This window comes from Petromyzon marinus, chromosome 79, assembly GCF_048934315.1.
Source record: "Petromyzon marinus isolate PM22_M1 ecotype Great Lakes invasive population chromosome 79, UKy_Petmar_22M1.pri1.0, whole genome shotgun sequence".
NCBI classification, from domain to species: domain Eukaryota; kingdom Metazoa; phylum Chordata; class Hyperoartia; order Petromyzontiformes; family Petromyzontidae; genus Petromyzon; species Petromyzon marinus.
This window is the reverse complement of record NC_133745.1, coordinates 17,998,343-18,021,266: the sequence shown is the minus strand read 5'-3', so window position 1 is coordinate 18,021,266 and position 22,924 is coordinate 17,998,343. Positions and strand designations below refer to the sequence as shown.

Sequence of the window (22,924 nt, the reverse complement as noted above, 5' to 3'; positions counted from 1 at the left end):
AGTGAGCATAGCGATAGCGGAGCTGAAGAGAATAGCCAGCAGTGGAGTGAGCATAGCGATAGCGGAGCTGAAGAGAATAGCCAGCAGTGGAGTGAGCATAGCGATAGCGGAGCTGAAGAGAATAGCCAGCAGTGGAGTGAGCATAGCGATAGCGGAGCTGAAGAGAATAGCCAGCAGTGGAGTGAGCATAGCGATAGCGGAGCTGAAGAGAATAGCCAGCAGTGGAGTGAGCATAGCGATAGCGGAGCTGAAGAGAATAGCCAGCAGTGGAGTGAGCATAGCGATAGCGGAGCTGAAGAGAATAGCCAGCAGTGGAGTGAGCATAGCGATAGCGGAGCTGAAGAGAATAGCCAGCAGTGGAGTGAGCGTAGCGACAGCGGAGCTGAAGACGCTGTGTGCGGAGTGGAGAGACAAAGGTGGCTAGCGAGTCGAGCGAAGCACGGCGAGCGAGCCATGGCGACCTGGATATTGTGGAATGTAGAGGACAATGAGAATTGTAAATAAAGCGGCGTTCGAAGAAAGACTGAAGTTGTCCGAGTGAAATCGAACACGACACGTTTTGCCACAATTACGCTTGGTTAATGCAGACTGGATGCCTTGCAACAGGTATCTATTTGGTGATTAAGCATCTTAACACAACTCCTGTTGTACTGCCAGGAAGTCCAAATCCTTTCTTATTGTTGCATCATGTTGTGCCAATGGTATTTAAGAAGTGTGAATCAAACTACTCTAAAACTAAACTTTTTTTTATCTTACCAGGTGTAAAGCTTATGGCGCTATATGTATGTATGCTGAACTTATTTGACACTATATGTAGGCGACCTTGCTATTCGACGGTGCGGGGGAAGGACAAACACAAGCAGTTTTAAAGAACCGAGTTTTCAATCTAGATGATTTAAAAGCCCAGAAGTGACCTGGCCATCACAAATGATAACTCAACGAAGTGGGCTTATCTTTGTGTGGAACGTACAGTAAGTAGCCAAATTACTCTAAATAATTGATGTGTATCAAATCAATCGATGCTTTGCTCTTGGCGTCCATGACACAAGACACGGTTCACCCCTATAGCCTTAACATATTGTTTGGGGCAAGTACTTTTAGCGAGTAGCACTTATGAAGGGCGGCACAGCACGAGGGGTGGTTGGCTAGCATCACGTCCGGCCGCCTTCGTCTTCCCGAGTGGCGATGTTTACACAGCACCAGGTACTCATGAGGCCGAGTCGACCTAGGGGAGGGCCCAGGACCGGTTCAGATAATCGTCACTAAATGTTTTGGGTTTACCGCTCAATACACCCGTGTGTTGAAATGTATTAAGTTATATACCTTCCAATTGTATGCCTTGTCAAGGCATATTACTTATGAACTGTAATTAACCCGTGTTCTAGATGAACGTCATCAATTATAAGAATAAATAAACAACTCCCCTCTGCTCTCCGCACCCGATTGGCTCAGTGATGACGTCATGTTGCTCGATCTAAGACCGGACACAGGAAGATCAAACAATTGTGGCAAAAATTGCCCACCGAAGCTGGTTGTAATTAGCAGCGAAACGTTATAGTAGGCACATTGTAAATGTCGTGGATTTACTCACACCGGGTGTACTGAAGTAGTGACCAAGTGGCGCGTTCTATTTACGTGACAAACCTTGCTAATTGACAGGTGGCGGCGATTTTAACGACACATTTACGCGTTTACCTAAAATAACACCTTCATGAATAATATTGGTGTTGAAAGTGTACTTCAAAGTGTTAAACCAGTTATATTTTTTGGTTAGCTTCAGGAAGCAACCGTAAAAGACGGAGGAAGTCCACCCAGAAACAAACTCAACAAAAGCGCCCTCAGGTGAGGAATAGTAGCGCGTGACCACCACCATACTGCGTGGCAATGTAAGTAACGTTCACGCGCTTAATTTAGAATTGAGATCACTATCTCAATACGGGTAAAAAAAATCGTGGCCGTATTTTAAAACTGCAAGCACTTTTGAAGAAAAAAAAGTGCGTCACCGTTGACAATGCGGCCATCGTCACCCACGGATGGATGTGCCTCACGAAATTTACGTTGGCGAAGCCCTCACATGATCGCAGTAGTGACAGGCTCATAACACAACAATAATAAGGCCACAATTTTAACTTTGTAAGTTGGTGCACGCAACGTGGTGATGTAACATGACAGACAAGACATGGTGGCAGCACCGATACCATGGCCAAATGTGCACGTTTTGCTCCAAATCATTTATAGAAACGTTAGAATCAATGTATGCCTTAAAGCCGCGTGAAAATTAATTCCTCAACGCCAAAAAGTATAAGTAAATGACACAGACAAATCATAACTGCAATCTCTTCTGTTCTTTTATTTGAAACGACACTACAGGGACTTCTACTTACGAAGAGAACTCTGGAACCTAAGTCGATTTGTTCGTTAGTCCAACTTTGCTTTTGTTGCTTCCAAACATGTACGGCATGTACAGGAAAGAGGGAATGGCTTTAGAAATGGTCTAATCTCTTGTAGATGCCGCTGGTTCTTGATGTTCTGCAGATATAGATTCCACCACCACTATCTATTGCGAGGCAGTTGAACATACGACCCTCAGTCCGAACATGCAACTGGACATACCGAGGTTTGTTCATATCTATGCAAGTTCATTAGTAGAAATGTTCCTAAGTACGAGTCCCTGTATTGTTTGCAACAATCAGGTGGCTTCGAGCACTCTGTCACAGCAGTAGCATTATGAGCTCGGAGAGTCGTTGCAGGCAAGCAGCAGAACGGTCTTCACCACGATCTTCATTTCAGCAGAAGCTGCTGCGTCACCCAGAGTCTCTTTAACTCTGAAATGCAACGAGTAGACATTACTGACCTATCAATACCCATTGTCGTATGGATCATTGATACATCTGTGAAGCCGGATCCATACCAGTGTCCAGTTGTGCAAAAAAAAAGTCGCCTGCAGCTGCTTTTTCCATGTCTGAGCGAGGAGTAGTAGCTGGGCATAGCTAAACGACGTCTGGTTATGACCCTGCAGTGTCAGGGCACCAACTGGCCGTAAGAGCTAATCATGGGTGGGTAAAACAGGACACAGCCTAGTTATATGAGCGACTACAAGAGGGGGAAAACTCGGCCAAGGGTCAAAGAGGGGATCTATCTGGAAGCTCCGAGAACCCATTAAGAGAGTTCTAAGAAAGGCGTGGCCAGGGGTGGGGCATGGCCGCGCTAGGGGGATATAAGGGAGAGTGGAACGGGGTTTTGGGTGCCGGGGAATTTGGGATCCTCGCCGGTGGCTGCTGTCATTGTCGTCACTATGTCGCAATCTCACTATGTAGTTGTCGTTATATAGTCAACCGGCTGTATAGTTAGACATTGCTGTTGTCGCTAAATAGTCAAGGATAAGTTAGTGACTTTCATTAAAGTCGTAGCTGTATGCCGACGAGAAATACATAAAAAGCACTCTACAGTCCGTGTCTGAAGTCATTACGTCACACCCCTTTACAGAGCCCGGCCGCCTTTTAGCTTCGCCCTTCCCCCACACACAAACGTCAAAAATTGTAACAGCCCATCAGTTAGCAAAACGTGTAGCACGCAGTGAAAACACGGGACTAATTTGTCCAGCAGATCGGCGCTTGAGGGTCGAGTATGCGTTTACAGTGAGCAGCAACCGATTGTAGAGACGTCCACATCTAAGTTAATCGGTTGTGTACAACAGAGTTGAAAGCATTCTTATACGAGTGCAGAGCAGCTTTAAACAGCTCTTCTAAAACGACAAGACAAAGTGTTATAATTACATTTGTGTGCATTCAGACTTAAATTAATACCTACACATCAATATGGGGGGGGGGGGGGGGCAAATTACAGTTCGAGAGCCACTGAAGCAAACGGACGAACCAGGGAAGTCTCCCCAATTCAATCCAGCCATCCTCTCATTCGAGTTAAGTTTAAATGTATTCATAATGAAGGCAATTAGTAAACAAACAATGAATATTCTATGGGTCTTTCGGTAAAGCCACGTAGATAGAAAAATAAAAATAACACGACGTTTCGATCGCAACACAGCAATCGTCTTCAGGTGAAATAATGTTTTATCATTTTTCTATCTACGTGGCTTTACCGAAAGACCCATAGAATATGAATTCCTGCAGTCACGAAAGCTTTAAGTCAAAACAATGAATAGTAAACAATCAATGAAAAGTAAAAATGGTTAAATCCAAAAATGTACATTATACCTACCAGGGCCGGATCATGGTCTTGTGAGGCCCCTGGGCACATGTCTTTTGGAGTCTTCCCCCCCCACCTGCTTTCCTATATTGGTGTCTTTCTTGCCTTCCTCGCCTTCCTCCTCGCAAAATAATCCACTAGATCGTCAAAATCTAGCTGTCCGACAAGGTCAGACTATTGACATAAGTGACAGTGAGCCGAGACGTGTTTGGCACATGCTACTCCGCAGCATTTTCTTTTTATTCTGCCTAAAGGGGAAAATGTTCGCTCACCCTGGCAGTTTGGCTTTTTATTACAACTTGTGTGGAACTACTCTACCATATTGGCACTATGAAGACAAAGGTGATTGGGAAAATACGAAATGTGCAGTGGACACCTAACGGGCTATCTGCCCATGGATCGTGATGATGATTGTATGGCTAAAGTTGCCTCGCGCTTTGTGGTATGAACGGTGCTCTATAAATATTATTATTACTACTGCAGCTCACCTTTTCTCTACGTCTTCCATGAAGGCCTGTGCAGCAAGAGGTTCTTCAGCCTTGAGCACATGGTATTCGGCGAAGCTGCCAATTAACCCCATGAATTCAGGGAGTTTGACTTGTGCGAATACCCTCTCACACTCCAGCCTGCGGATGAATTAGAGAAACGCACATGTCGATATTATTCTACTTAAAGTCAACTTTGACTTTCCTGTCAATGTGTTGAGTAACAAAAACCTAAATTGTAATTATCTGTTCTTTCGGTAAAGTCACGTAGAAGGGAAACAATAAAATATTAAAAATATAAAACAATACAATTCTCACCACGTTTCGACTGCAACACAAGCAATCATCATCAGGTGTGAAAATCACAGCAAGAAAATTTGAAAAAAGTGGCGGTTTTTTTAACGTTAGCACCACGGAGAGCGATTTGGCAGTTATTGTTTTATATTTTTATTATTTTATTGTTTCCCTTCTACGTGACTTTACCGAGAGAACGAATAATACGAATCCCTGCAGTCTCGAAAGCTTTAAATCAAAATAAAACTAAATTGTAATGTTATACAACAAAATGTGCGTGATAAGACGCACATTGTTATTTGTTAAACTTTAGTTAAATAATTGATAATTGTGATTAGCTGTGATCCACATTTGTTTTTTGGGTTAGGCCACGTGGAAAGTGTACACACCAGATCTAGAGCACACATACTTTGAATTCTTGAAGGGGTTTTTAGTTATTTGCGTAAACATAAAAAAGCCATTAACCCACCTCCCCCTGCCAACCAACCAGCAACGTTTGTCACGTGAATAACAACGTGCCAATTAATTTGAAAAATAAAACCATGACACCATTTACAAATTGAGTTTGGCGATTCTCTGGCAATTACAACAACCAGTCTCATCAGGCCATTTGCCAGAATTGTGAATTAAGTCTTCTTGTTTCCGGTCTTATATTGCTTTAACTGTCATGGTAAACATTACTCTCAGTGGCAGTGCGTGTGGTAATGGCCCTTACTGTGAACTAGATGTCACTTGAAGGAATCTCAGATATAGCTCTGTAATATCCACTTTTCTGGGCAATTCTCTAAACAGAGGTTCTGCACTGCTGTGCAAGAATTTCAAATATATTTTGCATCGTGACAAGACACCGATAATTAAAATGGGGAATGAGAATGGAGAGAGAGACTCAAAGAGCCAGGCATCTTATACAGCATTGCCTTTCCAGCTGCTTATTTTTTTAAATGCTGATAAATCCCGCCACAGATTTGCTGTGCTAACCATGAAAAAAAAAACAACTCAAACCTCTTCTTGTCCACAAATGGAATGGCTTCACACATGGCAGTATAATCTTCACGCAGGTGGTTCATCTTGTGATTCTCGTATGGACGAAGATCTTCAAAGACCTAAAAAAACAAAAAGGCACCACATTACATTGAATGCGTTAGGCCCGAGGGGTTTCAACATTTTCTGGCAACTGATAATACAATTGCCATTGGTTTTTGGGAATTGAAACGGACGTGGTATTTTTATTGTGGACGCCAATCTTATTTCAGATCTCACTCAGATCTAAAAGGATGCTGGTGAGGATAATGAAAACACGGACGTTCAGAATAAAATAGCTCATTGGAAATCCAGACATCACAGCTCCTGGCTTGAAATAATGTACATTGCAGGAGTAACTGATAATTAGCCAGAGTTTTGGAAAAACAAAAATAATCCCAGTGAGATTTCGCATGGTACATAATATAAAATGAATATCCTGTATCAAACAAATTCTCTAACTTTTAAATAGGTGTGTACTGGATTAATTGCACTTGTGGCAAATGATATGTTGGTCAGATAGGATGAATTATTTGCATAAGATTGCAAGAACAAAGTAAATATTTAATTCTCACAAACACACTTGTCGGCAGTTGTAGAACATGCTTGCCAACAAGGACATGCAGTTGGTTTTGGTAACATTGATGTGTTGTGAAAAACTAATTATAATTACTGGTCAAGACTAATTAGAGAATCTATTGAAATTTAAAACTAAAAATAAATTTAACCATTCTGAAAGCTACAGTCTTAGTGGTGCTGGGAAGCATATTATATTATTAAGTAATACAACTTTAAATTGTTTGCCGTGTCAAGGCATCGTATTAGTGATGAATTGTGATTAACCCATCTGTTCAATATTAACAATCATTTTTTTATGATTACATGAACCCACCTCTCTTGTTCTCTGCACCCGATTGGCTCAGTGACGATGCATTGCTCTATTTAAGACGGGGAAACAGGAAAACTTCTTAAATTATGGCAAATCGCCCTTGAAACGTTGTTCATTAACTAAAATTGCAAATGTTGTGGGTTTACCGTCCAAAACACAACCGGTTAGTGCAGTAGTAACTAATTGGCACGTTTTGTTCACGTGACAAACCCTTACTAATTGGCTACGTCGGGTGGAGGTTTGTAAACGACATTTATGCTTAGGCGATCCAACCCAGCAAAAGCCTACCACTATTATTCCGCATTAAACTGCAACTCACCCCCTTCATTAAATGGAACATTAGAGACACAATGGCAATGAGATTGTGGCCCTGCAACCCAAACTATGGGATGCACAGTAAACCACCGTTTTCTGCGCTCCTTGGGAGGTGGAGGAGGGTGGGTGTGTGGAAGAGGGAGGAGGATGAGCAATCCTACCAGTCTCTTTCTTGTATGTGTATATGTATTTTGAGCTTCTTTCGTTACCATACATAGCCAAACGTGCCAATCGGAGGTTGTATATTTCCGAATGACTTACTGCTGTCTAATTATGGACGACACTTCATCACCTCTCCCTCAATTCCTCCAAGACCTAAGTCTTATTGTTTCCTGCTTCCCACTCCCCTACGATCCATCCCACATTTTAATTTCCCCCCTTTTCCCTCACTCTGGTCCACTTTGCTCAAAGTCTTGGGGTCACCTTCGATCCCTCTCTCCACCAAACATACATGCAGCTTTCATATCTTCAACATCTGCTAAAATACTAATTTATTCCCTCATCTACTATAAATCGATTATGCTGTTTCTTTTAAAAATTCCTCGCCCTCGTTTACAAATCGCTCCATGGTTCTGCACCACCCTATCTCGCTTTTTTTATCATTTCCCATCTAAGCCTCTGCGTTCACAATCTATATTGTCCCTTATGCCCCCCCCTCCCTCTGATCAGTTATGTTTCTGCTCTTTTTCCATCGTGGTTCCCCTACATTGGAATAAACTTCCACTCCTCATCAAGACAACTTAACCGACCAGTTTTCGTTCCTCCCTTGAGACATTTTTTTATGACTACCATTTTCTGTCATCATCCTTAAAGCCTTTACCATCCTTCCCCTTCCTAATCTCGCCAGCCCTCCCCCTTTTCCCCCCTTCCCCTCCCCAACACTCAAGCCCCATCCCTTTTACCCATCAGTCAATGCACCATTTAAACTTCTTGAAAATCACCTTGAAAGGAGCACTATATAAATATGAATACATCAAGTCTAAAGAAATGAGTTTGACGAGTATAGCGATGTAGTATATCGAATTTTGCATCGTACGTAGCCAACCATGCTAAATTGGAGCGGAGGGGGGGGGGACAAACTAAACACAAAAAGCAGTTCAAAAGAAGAGTTTTCAATCTATATGATGATTGAAAGTGCATGGCTCCAGTGGCTTCTAAATATCGTAAGGAAAATCGTTCCAGACGGTCGCAAAAACGCTACTGAAAGCGGGCGATTCTGTGACTGTTTTTGTCCAATAGTCATTAAAGGCTGCGACTGCGAGCATGGCCGGAGTTGGAGTGATTGATGGTTTATGCTCCTCGATGAGATCAGCAAAGGTATTGTGGTTCATTTGTGGCGCGCATTTTGTGTGTGCGTGTTGAGCGTGAAAGGTTGAAGTGAATGCAGAAAAGAAAGTCGGGCAAAATTAATGAAGCACAAAACTGTTGGTGAAGTTTGCATGTTATCACCTTCCACATGATCTGTGTGAGTTTCTCCGTGAAGACTCCATACTCGACGTTCAATGGGATCATGGGGGAATAAATGACGAGGCAGCCATGTGGCTGGAGCACCCGCTTGACTTCGCGCATGAAGGCTGGCAGGTCAAACCAATGCGCCGACGTGAATGCGGTTAGCAGCGACACCGAGCCATCCTCTACGGGAAGGGTCTCGGCTGGCCCCACCCTACGATGTGGGGGGGGGGAAGAAGGAAAACCAACAAAATGTGCATAGCAGCGCGTTCATTTTTCACAAGGCGACACAAACAAAAATACAAAGATTCCCCTGTGTAGCCTGCAACAGACTGTTGGGGACGAGTGCTGTTAGTAGCGAGCGGCGATGCCTATAAAGGCCGGCACTGTGGCACATGAAGGGGTGGGTGGCCAGCACCACACCCCACCGATGGCGACCTTTTTACACACCGTACCAGGTAATCACGAAGCCGAGTCGACCTAGGGGGAGGCCCAGGACCGGTTCAGATAATAGTCACCGGTGTTGGTCGTTAACGGGAATCAAACTCGGGTTTGTAGCACAGGGCGCCCGAGAGACGATGTTGTTACCATGGTCCCCTGGCTCCCCACATTCACACAGCAGGCTATCCTGTAGTAGTAGTATGCCCCATCGATGTTTATACCGGACTGACACTGCCATCTCTTTCGGTGTCCAATCTGCCACCAATACATCAGAAGGAAAGCGACTCTGCCTCATTACAGATTCTCCCAGTGAATTTAATTTCCCGTACGCGACAAGCGTGTTTTAGCAATGTAAACATAAACTACAAACCAAGAGTGTTTTTTAGAGGGTTAGATCACGTAAATATAAAATTGTCGTTAAAACTCGCCACCACCCGACATAGTGAACTAGTAAGGGTTGTCTCGTAAACAGAACGTGGCCAATTCGTCACTAGTACAGCACAACGGTGTGTTGGAGAGCCAAGCAACAGCATTTACACTTTGCGCAAGAGCACAGAAGTGTGGTCACCACATCTACGCCTCTATATAAGGAACGAAACAGGTGGACCTCTCCACAAACCTGGCTGCCGCCTGATGAAGCTAGTTGTAATTACTGGCGAAACGTCGTACTCAGATTGCAAAATGTTGTGGCTTGGCTCTCCAACACACCGGTGTGCTGTACAAGTGACGAATTGGCATGTTCTGCTTACGTGACAACCCTGAATTGTTGGCCATGTCGGGTGGTTGTGGGTTTTAACGACACTTTTATATACGCTTTGGTTCTTTCGGTAAAGTCACGTAGTTAGAAATAAAATAACAAATCACGACGTTTCAATCGCTACACAAGCGGTCGTCATCAGGCAAAGGAGTTAGCCTCTAAAGGCAAACTGTTTATAAGGGTCTGGGGATGGGTGTAGCCCAAGTGCACCATCCCCAAACCCTTATAAACAGTTTGCCTTTGGAGGCCGACTCCTTTGCCTGATGACGACCGCTTGTGTTGCGATCGAAACGTCGTGATTCGTTTTATTTTATTTCTAACTACGTCACTTTACCGAAAGAACCAAAGAGTATGGATTCCTGCAGTCACGAAAGCTTCAAATCAAGATTGACACATTTATATATTTACGCAATCTAACCTCCCCCCCCCAAAAAAACCTCTTATGGATGATATTGGTCGCAAAATCCCACGTATTAAACTTAATAAACTACAACATTGAAAACATTGCATTATTCTGAAGAGAGGGGGTTGCAATACAGAGATATAATAAAACACCAATGTTTCTGATATCTCGATGTATTTTTGCAGGATCTTTACTTCCTGGCAGGGCAAGTGGATACCGTCATAATATCATGATGGCTTGGAGATTTTAATTACCTCGCCTGATATACAGGAGATCGGGGGTTTGATCCCAACCCGATGTCTGTATATTTGGAGTTTGCATGTTCTCCCCGTGGTTACATGGATTTTTCATGATTCTCCGTTTTTTACTTCCACATTTAAAAACATGCATTTAGAGTATTTGACTGCAATACATTTCCACGTGATAAGCAATTTCGCTGAGCTATCATTTATGGCCAGGTCACTTGTGAAAAATAGCTATATAGCTCAGTGGGCCTTACGTGCTAAAATAATAAGAGTTTCGTTTGTATGGCATGATATAACACAAACATTATCCTCCAAATCTGCCTCTAATCTCTCGACTCATTCCTAAAAAACACAGTATGTCTGTTTAAATGTGTCCCCATGGAAGGCCAGAGGGACTTTATATCTGTGAGTGTGGGGTTGTTAACCTGTGGGCAGCAATTAGCACTATGAACTTGTTTCCCCCAAGTTCGATTCCTGCTCACGACCACCAACAGTGACGATTATCTGAACCAGTCCTGGTCCTTCTCTAGGTGAACGCAGCCTCAAATGAGTACCTGGTGCGGCGTGTAAAAACATCACCACCGGGGAGACAAAGGCGGTCGGGCGTGGTGCTGGCCACCCATCCCCTCCTGTACCGTACTGGCTTTCACTAAGTGCTATTCACTAACTTCGCTTGCCCCAACAGTCTGTGAGAGGCTATATGGGGGATATGTCTTTTTAACCTACATGTAGGTGATGTTGTTGGGATGTTTTGCGAGCATCGCTTCTTCTATCTGCGATGGGCTCACATCGATGCCCAACACTTTGTTGCTGATGGAGGCCAGCAGCTCCGTGCCCTGGCCGCTCCCACAGCCAACGTCCACAACGAGGTTGGGCTTGCTCCCCGTCTACATGTATACACACACACACGGGATTATGTGGCTTAATAATGTAACCACTTTCGCTCAGAACCTTTCCACAATGGTTTTCAGCTGGACGTCCGAGCATTTTACCTGGCCATGCTTTCCAGAGTCCGAGATAGAGAGGGGTGGGTAGGCAAGCTGGGATGTGACAGAGCTATGGGAGAGAGGAATGTGGGTCTTGCAAAGTCGAGCTTAACACAATACGTCAAACTTCATAACGGTGAAATGAATCCATATTATAAATCAAGCAATTGGAGGGACGCCACACCTTATATTACATCATGCATTTATATAGTGCCTTAACCAAGGTGCTATACAGTGAACTTACTACGGAACACGATGGTTGGCAAGAGGAAATGAGATGCGTGGATGGGATATGCGCAAAATGGTGGTGACGATGTGTGGAATAAACGAAGATAGAAATGAGACGAGTGGATTGATGATGGGTGACCATGGGGAGTTGGGGACAGTGATGGCGTTAGTACGAGTGGGGAGGACAGCAAGTGGAGAAGGGTGGGCAAGAGAGAACAGGTGGATTTAAAAAAAAGAGAATAGCATAAGGTCGTGAGAAGATGATTGTTTGACGTGCAACGGGAGTTCATTCCAGTGAGGAGGGGCTAGGAGAGAGAATGAGCGAACCCGAGACTGTGCACACGGAGGGGGAGGAACAGAAAAGAGACGGCAAAGCTTTAGAATGCAGCGAGCAGGCAGGAACATAAAGTCAGATGAGAGAAGAGGTAAGAAGGAGCCAGGCCATGGAGAGATGTATAAACTCACGTAAGGAATTTAAAAGGGGGCAGCGGATATTGAACAGGGAGCCAGTGTTGCTGAACGAGGAGAGGCGATGTGTAGGAATGGAAGAAGATTAAAATATTACGCGGGCAGCCGCGTTTTTAATTTGGAGTGGTTTGAATGCGTATTATGGTAGACCATCATGAGAGAATAGCAAGTCGAGTGAAAAATGAGGGCATAAGAAGTTTGGTGGCAGTGATTATCATGAAACTGCGGATTTTAACGAATGTTGTAAAGGTGAAAACGGCACGATTGAGTCGTGGCAGTTTTGTAGTAAAATAGGGAGAGTGAGGAGTCGAAGATTACACCCAGGTTGTGGACCGACTCTACTGGAGTAAGACAAAAAAATGGGGAAAATAAAGAGTGGGACAGAAAGGATGAAAATGTGAAGCTGGAAAGAATAGGATGTTTTTGAATGGTTGATGGAGAAAAAAGTGTTGGGTCATCCAATAATGGATAACGCAATACAGTAGAGCCCCCTCTTCATGACCACCGCTGTGAATAACTAAATGCTTAACGACGGGCCTCCATAGAGCCAAATATGTCTGCTTACCGACCATTCCACTGTTAATGACGGGCTGTGTAGGTACAGTAAATTTTAATTAATGCATTGATTAACCATGTTTATTTTAATATTATGCGTTTATAATGTTAGTATATCTATGTATTAATATCCATTATTTAATCATCATACATTTACACGTTTTTGGGTGAAAGGTAACTTTCGATGCTATTGGAACAAATGGAGCTTTTAACATATTTCCTATACTGGCTAAACGACCAAATCAGTCGAAAATGTACAGCTCGCAAAATCCACTTTACAACTCGCATTTCGCACATGCGCCACCGTCGTCTCAGTCAAATCGCATTCTGCCTCACGTGCGAAACTACAAGTGCGTCTTGTAAATCGGCGTGGACTTTATGTCGCAAATTTAATCGTAAACCTTCAACGGTGAGTAGCAAGCGTAGTGTGCCAGTGACAGTTCAGGTGGGGAGTGTAATTAAAGTCTCAGTCGGAGTACACTCGATGTCAAAATGGGAGTGATGACGTGTAGCAGGGCAAGGTGAGCGTGTGGTTGATATTGGGCACCATTTTAAGCTTCCTCCAACGAGTGTACACGTACGAGCATCAAGAAATTAAAGGTCAGCGTGTTTTAAAGCAGAGGTTAAAATGACATGGCAAATAAAGTGTTATCATGGGAAAAAAAAGTAACGACTGCTCGCATTATGGATCGAGGATCTGCACAACAAAAACTCCAACAGCTAGCCCCTCATTCAGGAGAAGCCCCTAAGCTTGTATGGAGGAGACTTGAAAAAGTAGTTGGAAGAGGAAGAAGTAGCGAAAGAGAACCAATTCAAGGTCGCCCTTGGATGGCTTTACAGTTGTCTTCAGGCATGATGTAGCTCACAGAAGTTCATGATGGCTGGAGTGGATGGCGTCAACAGAGAAAGGAGCCTTGTTGCTTGCTCCGACACAACCTTGCAGTTTGTCGTTTTTTATTTTTTATTTTTACTCATGTCTTTGCTATTATTTCTTATGACCACAAAGCACTTGTAGGTCATTGTAACGTCAGTTACCCACTTCCATTTAGACTTTCCTTACCTGGACACTTTGTTCGGACCCCCCCCCCCCACCCGAAGCAGCTCCATTTATCTTACCCGGTGTTCTTCTTAGGAGACACGGGCGCAGACCGGGCAGGGGAGCCGGCGCTCTAGTGAGGCTGAGAAGATGGGCTTAATCGACCCCCCCCCCTCCGGCTTCCCAGTATCTTGATAGCCAATGTTCAGTTCCATGAGAAAAAGCTGGGCGAGCGAAGATCGCAATTTTCCTACCAATGAGATGTGATGGAGTAATGTCCTTTGTTTGACTGAAACTTGGCTCTCCATACTGGTGTTGGACCTCGCGATTCAGCCCACTAGATTTTACATCGAAGGCACCAGTGAAACGCAAAGCAGAGTAGGGGTATGCTTCATGATTAACCACTCTTGGTGGATACAAAGCCCTCCCTCTTGGCCACCGTTCGGCAAATCAGATCATGCCTCCATCCTGCTCCTACCCATCTATTAGGCAGAAGCAGGAATTGCCTGTGACTGGAACTATTCAACGCTGGTCTAATCAATCGAAATTTGTGCGTCAGGACTGTTTTTCTTTCGTGGACTGGGAAATGTTCCAGGTCACCTCCGAGAATAACAATCGACGAGTACAAAGACTCAGTTATCGGGTTCACCAATAAGTGCACAGAGGCTGTTCCAACAGTAACGATTCCTACATATCCCAAACAAAAACCGTGGATGGTAGTATTCATGCAAAACTGATAGCGCAAATCACCACATTTAACCATGGTAGGTCGACTGGGGACGTGGATTCATACAATCAGGACAGCTACGACCTCCAAAAGGGAATCTGTGTTTATTTATCCCATGCATTACAAGCACATATTGTTAGTGTTATTTGGGTGTCATTTGGATTCCTTCGGATATTTCGTGATTTTTTTAAATCTTTCAAATGTTTGTTTGTTAGACATTATATTGCAATGTTGTAGAGCTGACAACCTCAAACATTTCGCTGCATCCACAATAACAATCAGCTTCACTGTGTATGTGACCAATAAACTTGACTGAAACCACTTGCTGTGGTTTTCACACCTGCTGATTGCTTGTGTTGCAGTCGAAACGTCGTGAGAATTGTCTTGTTTTATGTTTTTATTATTTTGTTTCCCTTCTATGTGACTTTACCGAAAGAACCAAGAATATGAATATAGGGAGTCAGCCAATCGCAAAGTGGATGATGCAGAAACGTTTGTAGAAAAACAAAAAAAATAGTTTAAGGTACGGGCTTGATCCTAGACCAGGTGTTTAATCCTCTCCCAGCACCTCCAATCAAGCATAACTCATCCACTCAAGGTAAGATAATACAAATTAGAGGTTGATGGATACTATTTTAAAATGCCGTTTAATATTGTGCTTTAACTCTAAAATTGTTTTAGGCATTGTTTAAAACATGTCACAAATATGATTTCTATTAGAAGGACACACTTTTAAAGTGTATAGGGCTGCTTCTAAATGCTCATGAAAATGGTTTTCAATGAAGTGTTTGACAAGTATAAATGCTGTTTGAAGATTAAACTCAGAATTCGTTTTAAGTGTACATTGGATTTGTAGGTGCAGCTTTCTTGTACCAAAAATGAGCTACGCCTTAACCTAAATGTAGCAATAAGTCTGACGCGTGTTTGATGTGTCTTAAATAAATAAATAAACTTTATTTTGTTATTTGCACAAAACAAACGATTTCCACAAAACAAACGATTTCCAAATATATGTCTCGTCTTTTGCTCCATCACGTTATCACACTGTCAAAGACTTGTCTACTCGCTCCATCTGGTTCTATTCCTGGCTTCCCTTTTATACTGCCAAACCGGAAGTGACGTCATGAGTTCAACCAACAGTGCGTCTAACCAAGGGGGATTCTAAACAGTTGGAATATTCTCAATATGCCAACAAAAAACAACGCCGTCTGCGAATAGGTTTTCCCATTTTTTCTGGCAACAAACAGGTGTTAAGATGTTAAAACACCAAACCGAAACCTTTTACAAGGAATCATGTCCACATTAACCACAATATTTGGTCAGAATGCAAACAAAAAACACATACTTTTGTAATATATGCATCGTCTTATGGACTGATTGGTCCACACCAGACAGCTTTTTTTTTAGCCTAGTCTCAAAACGGCCAGAATAAAGGGGAAAACCTAGTTTCATATTTTGGTACTGGCAAAGGAGGTCCCATGAAGTTGGAATATTCCAAGTCAAGTATTCCCAATCTTCAACAAATGTATGACATATGTACATAAAATGTATACACAGAAATAATACATTAACTGTACAGTTCAGGTACTTACCTAACCAATTCTGGTTAGGTAAGAAACATTTCCCTAATGATACAGCTCCTATGGGAGAAATTTTCCCAGCTTCGTGTTGGATCGGCAATGTATACATTCTTACGGTCCCCATCACCTACCATTTCCATGTATTCACATGGGGGAGTGGGCGATTTCCCCATCATACATCGTCTCGTAATAAGGTCGCAACTTCCCGGTCCCCAACCCCAATGTATATATCGGGGACCCTCCGGAATAAGATTTAATGTCAAACATTCCTGGGCCCCTTTCCCCTCTCAAGTGGAGAGTTGCTTTCACTTGCTCAGACGAAGGCATTGTTCCTGGGTTGTCATTTGTAGCCAGCCCTTGTGTAAATAAGCACGAGTTCATAACAATGTATTTGTTTGGCAACTGGAAGCCAATGCAGCTCGGCGAGCACTGGACGGGCATGGTCAGATCTTACAGCAAGTCACGGCTCGTGCCAAAGAGGTCTGTACACACGCTGCAGCTTGATATGGTTTTTGCCAGACGTCCAGTCTGGGAACAGTCCTCGCTGAATGAAAGATTTTCCAGGTGGAAAGTCAGTGGGGCAAGCACGTCCGAGCGCGATTTGAGAATCGACGTGCGTATGTCGTCGAGCGGCGATGTCTTTATTTGGCAGCCATGTGATGATGAATAGACACCTCTGCTGCCGACGTTAGTGTCAGGGTCGAGTTTTGCATTGGTTCTCGGTGATCTGGGTTGTGAGACTTGTTTCACTTTTCAATTATGACTTATTGTCGTTTACTTATTTTGTTGCCATTGTTTTTTTGGGTTTTTTTTAACGTCCTGCAGGATTTTAGTTTGCTTGCTAGTTGCTATAAAAAGAAGGATTTTGCCCTCTTGGTATAATTCATGTGCAGGGTTGTGAGATTAATTCATGAATGACGCGATATGAAGTATGATGACAGGGACTTCTACTTACGAATATTAGACTTAGGAACCCTCAGAGATACGAAAAAACTTGTCCACATGTCCAGTTTCCCGTTTGGATCGAGAGTCATAAGTTCAACTGCCGTGCAATACATGGAGGTCGTTGCATCTACATATGCAGAACATTAAGTGGCATGTACATCTACAGGAGATTATCCAAGCGTAATATAACTCTCAGAGACGCCGTCTTCTCCGCGTGTTTATTATCAACCAATAATTCAAAATGCAATTACGAGTGACTATATACATACGGGTGTTTCACACAACACTATTCTAGGATTGCATAACGTATTCTTGTAAGAAAACTCGCGGACGATGAAGACGGCCTGGGTATTTAAAAGCTTTTATGCCAACTGTATACAGCCCTCCGTTTCAAACGGTTTCAAAACAATAACAACCCACAAGAGGGCCATTGCCGCGAATACAGGATCCCCTACAGTTCCATAACACATGGAGTGTACGGATAACCAAAACTTTGCTGGTCCATCCAATACATATCAAACAAGAGTCCGCGATTGCCGAACCGAGTCTCGCTCCTTAATTCCCGGTGCAGTGGCAGAGGACTCTTCCAAGTGCTGCCTGTGTCAACGTTTGATACTTAGCAAAACAAGCCCCATAGATACCAATTGACATGTTACAAACGTGGTGTCTCACCAGGCCCCGTGATGTCCAGCTCTCGTTGGCTTCTCTCTTAGTGGGGCTACGATTAAGCTCTGCATGGTCTTGCACCAATGCACCTGCGGGTCCCAACTGATCTGCCAGGACCTACTTACTACTCTCCCAGCCTCGGCTCTTGTGCTCAACACTGGGGGAGGGGTGGTCGGGCCTTCTCAAGCGTTGCCCCAATGATCTAGAATGCATTTCCTGCAGTGATCCGGCACCCTACATGCCTCGGTGTTGTTTAGGAGGGAGTGTAAGACTCGTAGATTTTACTTGAACATAGCATTTTTTTCTTTTTTGGTCTTTACATTTTATTTGAGTGCACAATGGTGTTGATACCGCCCCGAGTGGAGGTGATATTACATTTAAAATTACGGTACAAGCTACTGAACGAAAAACGAAACTACGTTATTTTTATTTTACCAGATAAGGCCCCCCAACTAAGCTGTATCACTCTCATTGGAAAAAAAGCGACCTGGCTATCACAAATGGTAGCTCAACGAATGGTGCTTATTATTGTCACATGGACATTTATAGCAGCAGCCAAATAATCTTAAACGCATGTTGTAAATGTGGAGGGAAAATCCACGCGAATACGGGGCGCAAGACAAGCAAACTCCACATATACAGCGAGGGGAAAAAAGTATTTGATCCCCTGCTAATTTTGTACGTTTGCCCACTGACAAAGAAATGATCAGTCTATAATTTTAATGGTAGGTTTATTTGAACAGTGAGAGACAGAATAACAACAAAAAATCCAGAAAAACGCATGTCAATTTTTTATAAATTGATTTGCATTTTAATGAGGGAAAAAGTATTTGACCCCTCTGCAAAACATGACTTAGTACTTGGTGGCAAAACTCTTGTTGGCAATCACAGAGGTCAGACGTTTCTTGTAGTTGGCCACCAGGTTTGCACACATCTCAGGAGGGATTTTGTCACACTCCTCTTTGTAGATCTTTTCCAAGTCATGAAGGTTTCGAGGCTGACGTTTGGCAACTCGAACCTTCAGCTCCCTCCACAGATTTTCTATTGGATTAAGGTCTGGAGACTGGCGAGGCCACTCCAGGACCTGAATGTGCTTCTTCTTGAGCCACTCCTTTGTTGCCTTGGCCGTGCGTTTTGGGTCATTGTCATGCTGGAATACCCATCCACGACCCATTTTCAATGCCCTGGCTGAGGGAAGGAGGTTCTCACCCAAGATTTGATGGTACATGGCCCCGTCCATCGTCCCTTTGATGCGGTGAAGTTGTCCTGTCCCCTTAGCAGAAAAACACCCCCAAAGCATAATGTTTCCACCTCCATGTTTGACGGTGGGGATGGTGTTCTTGGGGTCATAGGCAGCATTCCTCCTCCTCCAAACACGGCGAGTTGAGTTGATGCCAAAGAGCTCCATTTTGGTCTCATCTGCCCACAACACTTTCAATCAGTTGTCCTCTGAATCATTCAGATGTTCATTGGCAAACTTAAGACGGGCATGTATATGTGCTTTTTTGAGCATGGGGACCTTGCGGGCGCTGCAGGATTTCAGTCCTTCACGGCGTAGTGTGTTACCAATTGTTTTCTTGGTGACTATGGTCCCAGCTGCCTTGAGATCATTGACAAGATCCTCCCGTGTAGTTCTGGGCTGATTCTTCACCGTTCTCATGATCATTGCAACTCCTCGAGGTGAGATCTTGCATGGAGCCCCAGGCCGAGGGAGATTGACAGTTCTTTTGTTTCTTCCATTTGCGAATAATTGCACCAACTGTTGTCACCTTCTCACCAAGCTGCTTGGCAATGGTCTTGTAGCCCATTCCAGCCTTATGTAGGTCTGCAATCTTGTCCTGACATCCTTAGAGAGCTCTTTGGTCTTGGCCATGGTGGAGAGTTTGGAATCTGATTGATTGCTTCTATGGACAGGTGTCTTTTATACAGGTAACAAGCTAAGATTAGGAGCACTCCCTTTAAGAGTGTGCTCCTAATCTCAGCTCATTACCTGTATAAAAGACACCTGGGAGCCAGAAATCTTTCTGATTGAGAGGGGGTCAAATACTTATTTCCCTAATTCAAATGCAAATCAATTGATAACATTTTTGACATGCGTTTTTCTGGATTTTATTGTTGTTATTCTGTCTCTCACTGTTCAAATAAACCTACCATTAAACTTATAGACTGATCATTTCTTTATAAGTGGGCAAACGTACAAAATCAGCAGGGGATCAAACACTTTTTTCCCCTCACTGTACAGCAGACGTCAGGATTGAATTCACGTCCTCCTGTATACAAGGCAAAGGAGTTAACATTAATAGCCACTATAGTTGGCACTCCAACGGAGGAGGAAAAGCAAAACTGCTTCGTGACCAGCAGATCTCGACATTGGCATTCAGCTCCTGAACGTATTGCTGCCACACGCAGGAACATAATTCAAGTGACAAATAGGAATAAAACCACGCCTATGCGATGGCTGTTAAATGCCAGTGCAGTAATGTTGTAATCTCCCCGTATAACCCGGTGGGTCCGCAAAGTCAAATGCGGCAAGAAAAACATCAAGCACGACTCACACGCAGCCACTACGATCTCGTTGCATTACGGTGAATGCGTGGGCGGTGTTGTGTTGCATCTGAGAGTGAAACCACGCTCCTCACACATACCATTCGAGAGTTAAACCGCACCAAACACACCCATGTACCTTTGCACACACGTAGTCGGTCAGGGTTGTCAAGACGTCTGCCGGCAGGGTGGGCCGGTAGCACTTGTACAGGTGGGCAAGTTCAGTGCCCTCAAACATGCGCACGGACATTGCTGCTGCTGCTGCGAGGAGGTGGAAGAGGAGGTCTGCGCGGGACTTCTCTGGCTCAAGGTATCGAGGGGGAGGTGGTGGGCGAGAAGGTGGTGGTGGTGGGCGAGGAGGTGGTGGCGGTGGTGGTGTTGGGTGGCGAGGAGGTGGTGGTTGTTGGCGAGGAGGTGGGGATGGTGGAGGTGGCCCAGAGAAGTCCCGATGGCTCTCGACGAGAGAGCGAGAACCGTTTTATAGAGGAGCCAACGACAAAACCCCACCCATATGTGTGTCTGTGTGTGTGTCTTTGTCTTCGTTGTGTGTTTGTGGGAGTGGTCGTGTAGCGGTAAGCGAGCTGCACTATGAAACTGGCCACCCAATTTCGATTCCCGCTCATGGCCAACAACAGTGCCAATTATCTGAACCGGTCCTGGGCCTCCCTTAGGTCGACTTAGCTTCAAATGAGCATTTTGTGCGGTGTAAAAAAAATTGTCACTGGAGAGACAAAGGCGGTCGAGCGTCGTGCTGGCTAATACATATGCCTTTTATAATAATTAACATAAAGAATGGCATTGTGTATTATGAAAGTAATTAGCAGCAATTAGCATTAGCTAGGAATTACAGTAAGGAGTGAAAATAAGAGGTATTGATGAAACCAGCTTGATATAGATATATATTTTTTACCAAAGCTGATGGTCTTGCGAGGCTGTGAAACTTTTTTCACCAACAGGGGGAAGGGGGCAGATTAATGGGTGGGGCGGGTGGTTGGGGGGTGACAACTAAAAACCAATGAACAAAATGGCTCTCACAGTCGGAGATAAACGCAAAAGTTAAATTCAAGGGGGGTGGGGGGACCCAAAACAATACAATTAACCTGACGCCTCACCGAGCACACAGATTGGACAAAGAGACGAATAAATGTCCTCGCGATCTCAATGCCGGTCCCAATTAATGAGCCGTCCCCCCCCCCCGGGGCGTTCGGAGAATGAAAAAGTTGAATAATTGCAGCACTCAGTTCAACACATGGTAGGGGTTTCGCGACCAATATCATCCATGACAGAGGTTAGTTTGGCTTAGATCGCATAAATAACAGGTCCCTGCAGGGTGGGCTGGTAGGACAAGTCTCTGCTGATTTTACACCCAACAGCACGAGATTTCACTTCGTTAAAGTATTGAAAGGGGACGGACGGACGGACACATTCATCTATTGCAGGCTGGTACACTCAGTTTACAACTTCGTTCCTACCAGTATAGACGTGTCGTTAAACCCGACACCACTCGACACAGCCAATTAGTTAAGGTTTGTCACGTAAACAAAACGTGGCCAATTCGATACTAGTTCAGCAGTAACGGGTTGTTGTGATGGAGAGTAAACCCACTACACCATTTATAATTTGAGTACCGTGAGACGTTTCGCCAGTAATTACTACAACAACAAGCATCATCGGGCGACAGCCAGAAGTTGTGGATAAATCCTCCTGTTACTGGTAGGGAACGTAGTGGACTGGAAGCCCAACCGGGATTAATTCACAGGAGGCAGGGGATTAATTGTGTATGTCTGTGGATGTCTGTCCACGTGGGAGGGGTGGGGCTGGGTGGAGAGGGGAGGGTGAGGGTAATGATAACGTAACCATGGGAGCTCGTGTTGAAGTGTTGAACCTCAGGATCATTCTGGACAACAATAGCTATCTGTATTTATCATATCTATGAAAGTAAATTGTGTCTGTCTGCCTGTGTGTGTCTGCCTGCTTGTGTGTGGGGAGCGGTAGTGTAGTGGTTAGCACGCTGCGCTATGCACCTGGAGACCCGGGTTCGATTCCCGCTCACGGCCAACACCAGCGACGATTATCTGATACCGGTCCTGGGCCTCCCCTAGGTCGACTCAGCCTCAAATGAGTACCTAGTGTGGTGGATAAAAACATTGCCACTGGGGAGACTAAGGCGGTCGGGCGTGGTGCTGGCCACCCACCCCCTCGTGTACCGTTCTGGCCTTCATAGGTGCTGCTAGCTAACAGCACTTGCCCCTAAAGTCTGTTAAGGCTGTACGGGGGATCTTTGTCTGCCTGCTTGTGACGCGTTTAACGAACAGACTATTGGGTTTAAAATTTAACAAGTAGACAAATGCAATAAATTAAGCCTCCAGATGAACATTTAACATTTTTTGCCCCTTAGTATGAAAATCAAACTTTGTAGAATGTATGCTGATCGGCGTAATGATACATTAGAGCCGTGCGCACATATGCACCAAGCAACCCAAAAAGCGTTTGCACCAAGCAACCCAAAAAGCGTTTGCTTATTCATTTTGATCACGGAAAAAATTCCCCCCCCCCCAAAAAAAATCTCAAGCCTCTCCAAGACAAAAACGAACACAATAAGAGTGGCACTGTGGCACGCACAGCAAACGGTGGAGTCGCGGCTGTCCCACACAGCAAACAACGCATGCAACTCAGTAGCACGTG

At 44.2% G+C, this 22,924-nt stretch overlaps 1 protein-coding gene across 1 annotated transcript; it reads right to left on the bottom strand.

Annotated features, from left to right (window-relative positions):
• Positions 1 to 2,330: 2,330 nt before the first annotated feature.
• LOC116957622 (uncharacterized protein YafE-like) lies at positions 2,331 to 20,716 on the bottom strand. The gene is made up of 6 exons (XM_032979873.2): positions 20,379 to 20,716; positions 11,231 to 11,391; positions 8,659 to 8,872; positions 5,988 to 6,088; positions 4,695 to 4,832; positions 2,331 to 2,825 (listed from the first exon to the last, which is right to left on the bottom strand). The coding sequence occupies exons 1-6, from the start codon at positions 20,487 to 20,489 to the stop codon at positions 2,726 to 2,728; spliced, it is 825 nt and encodes a 274-aa protein (XP_032835764.1). The 5' UTR covers positions 20,490 to 20,716; the 3' UTR covers positions 2,331 to 2,725.
• Between the last annotated feature and the right edge of the window lie 2,208 nt (positions 20,717 to 22,924).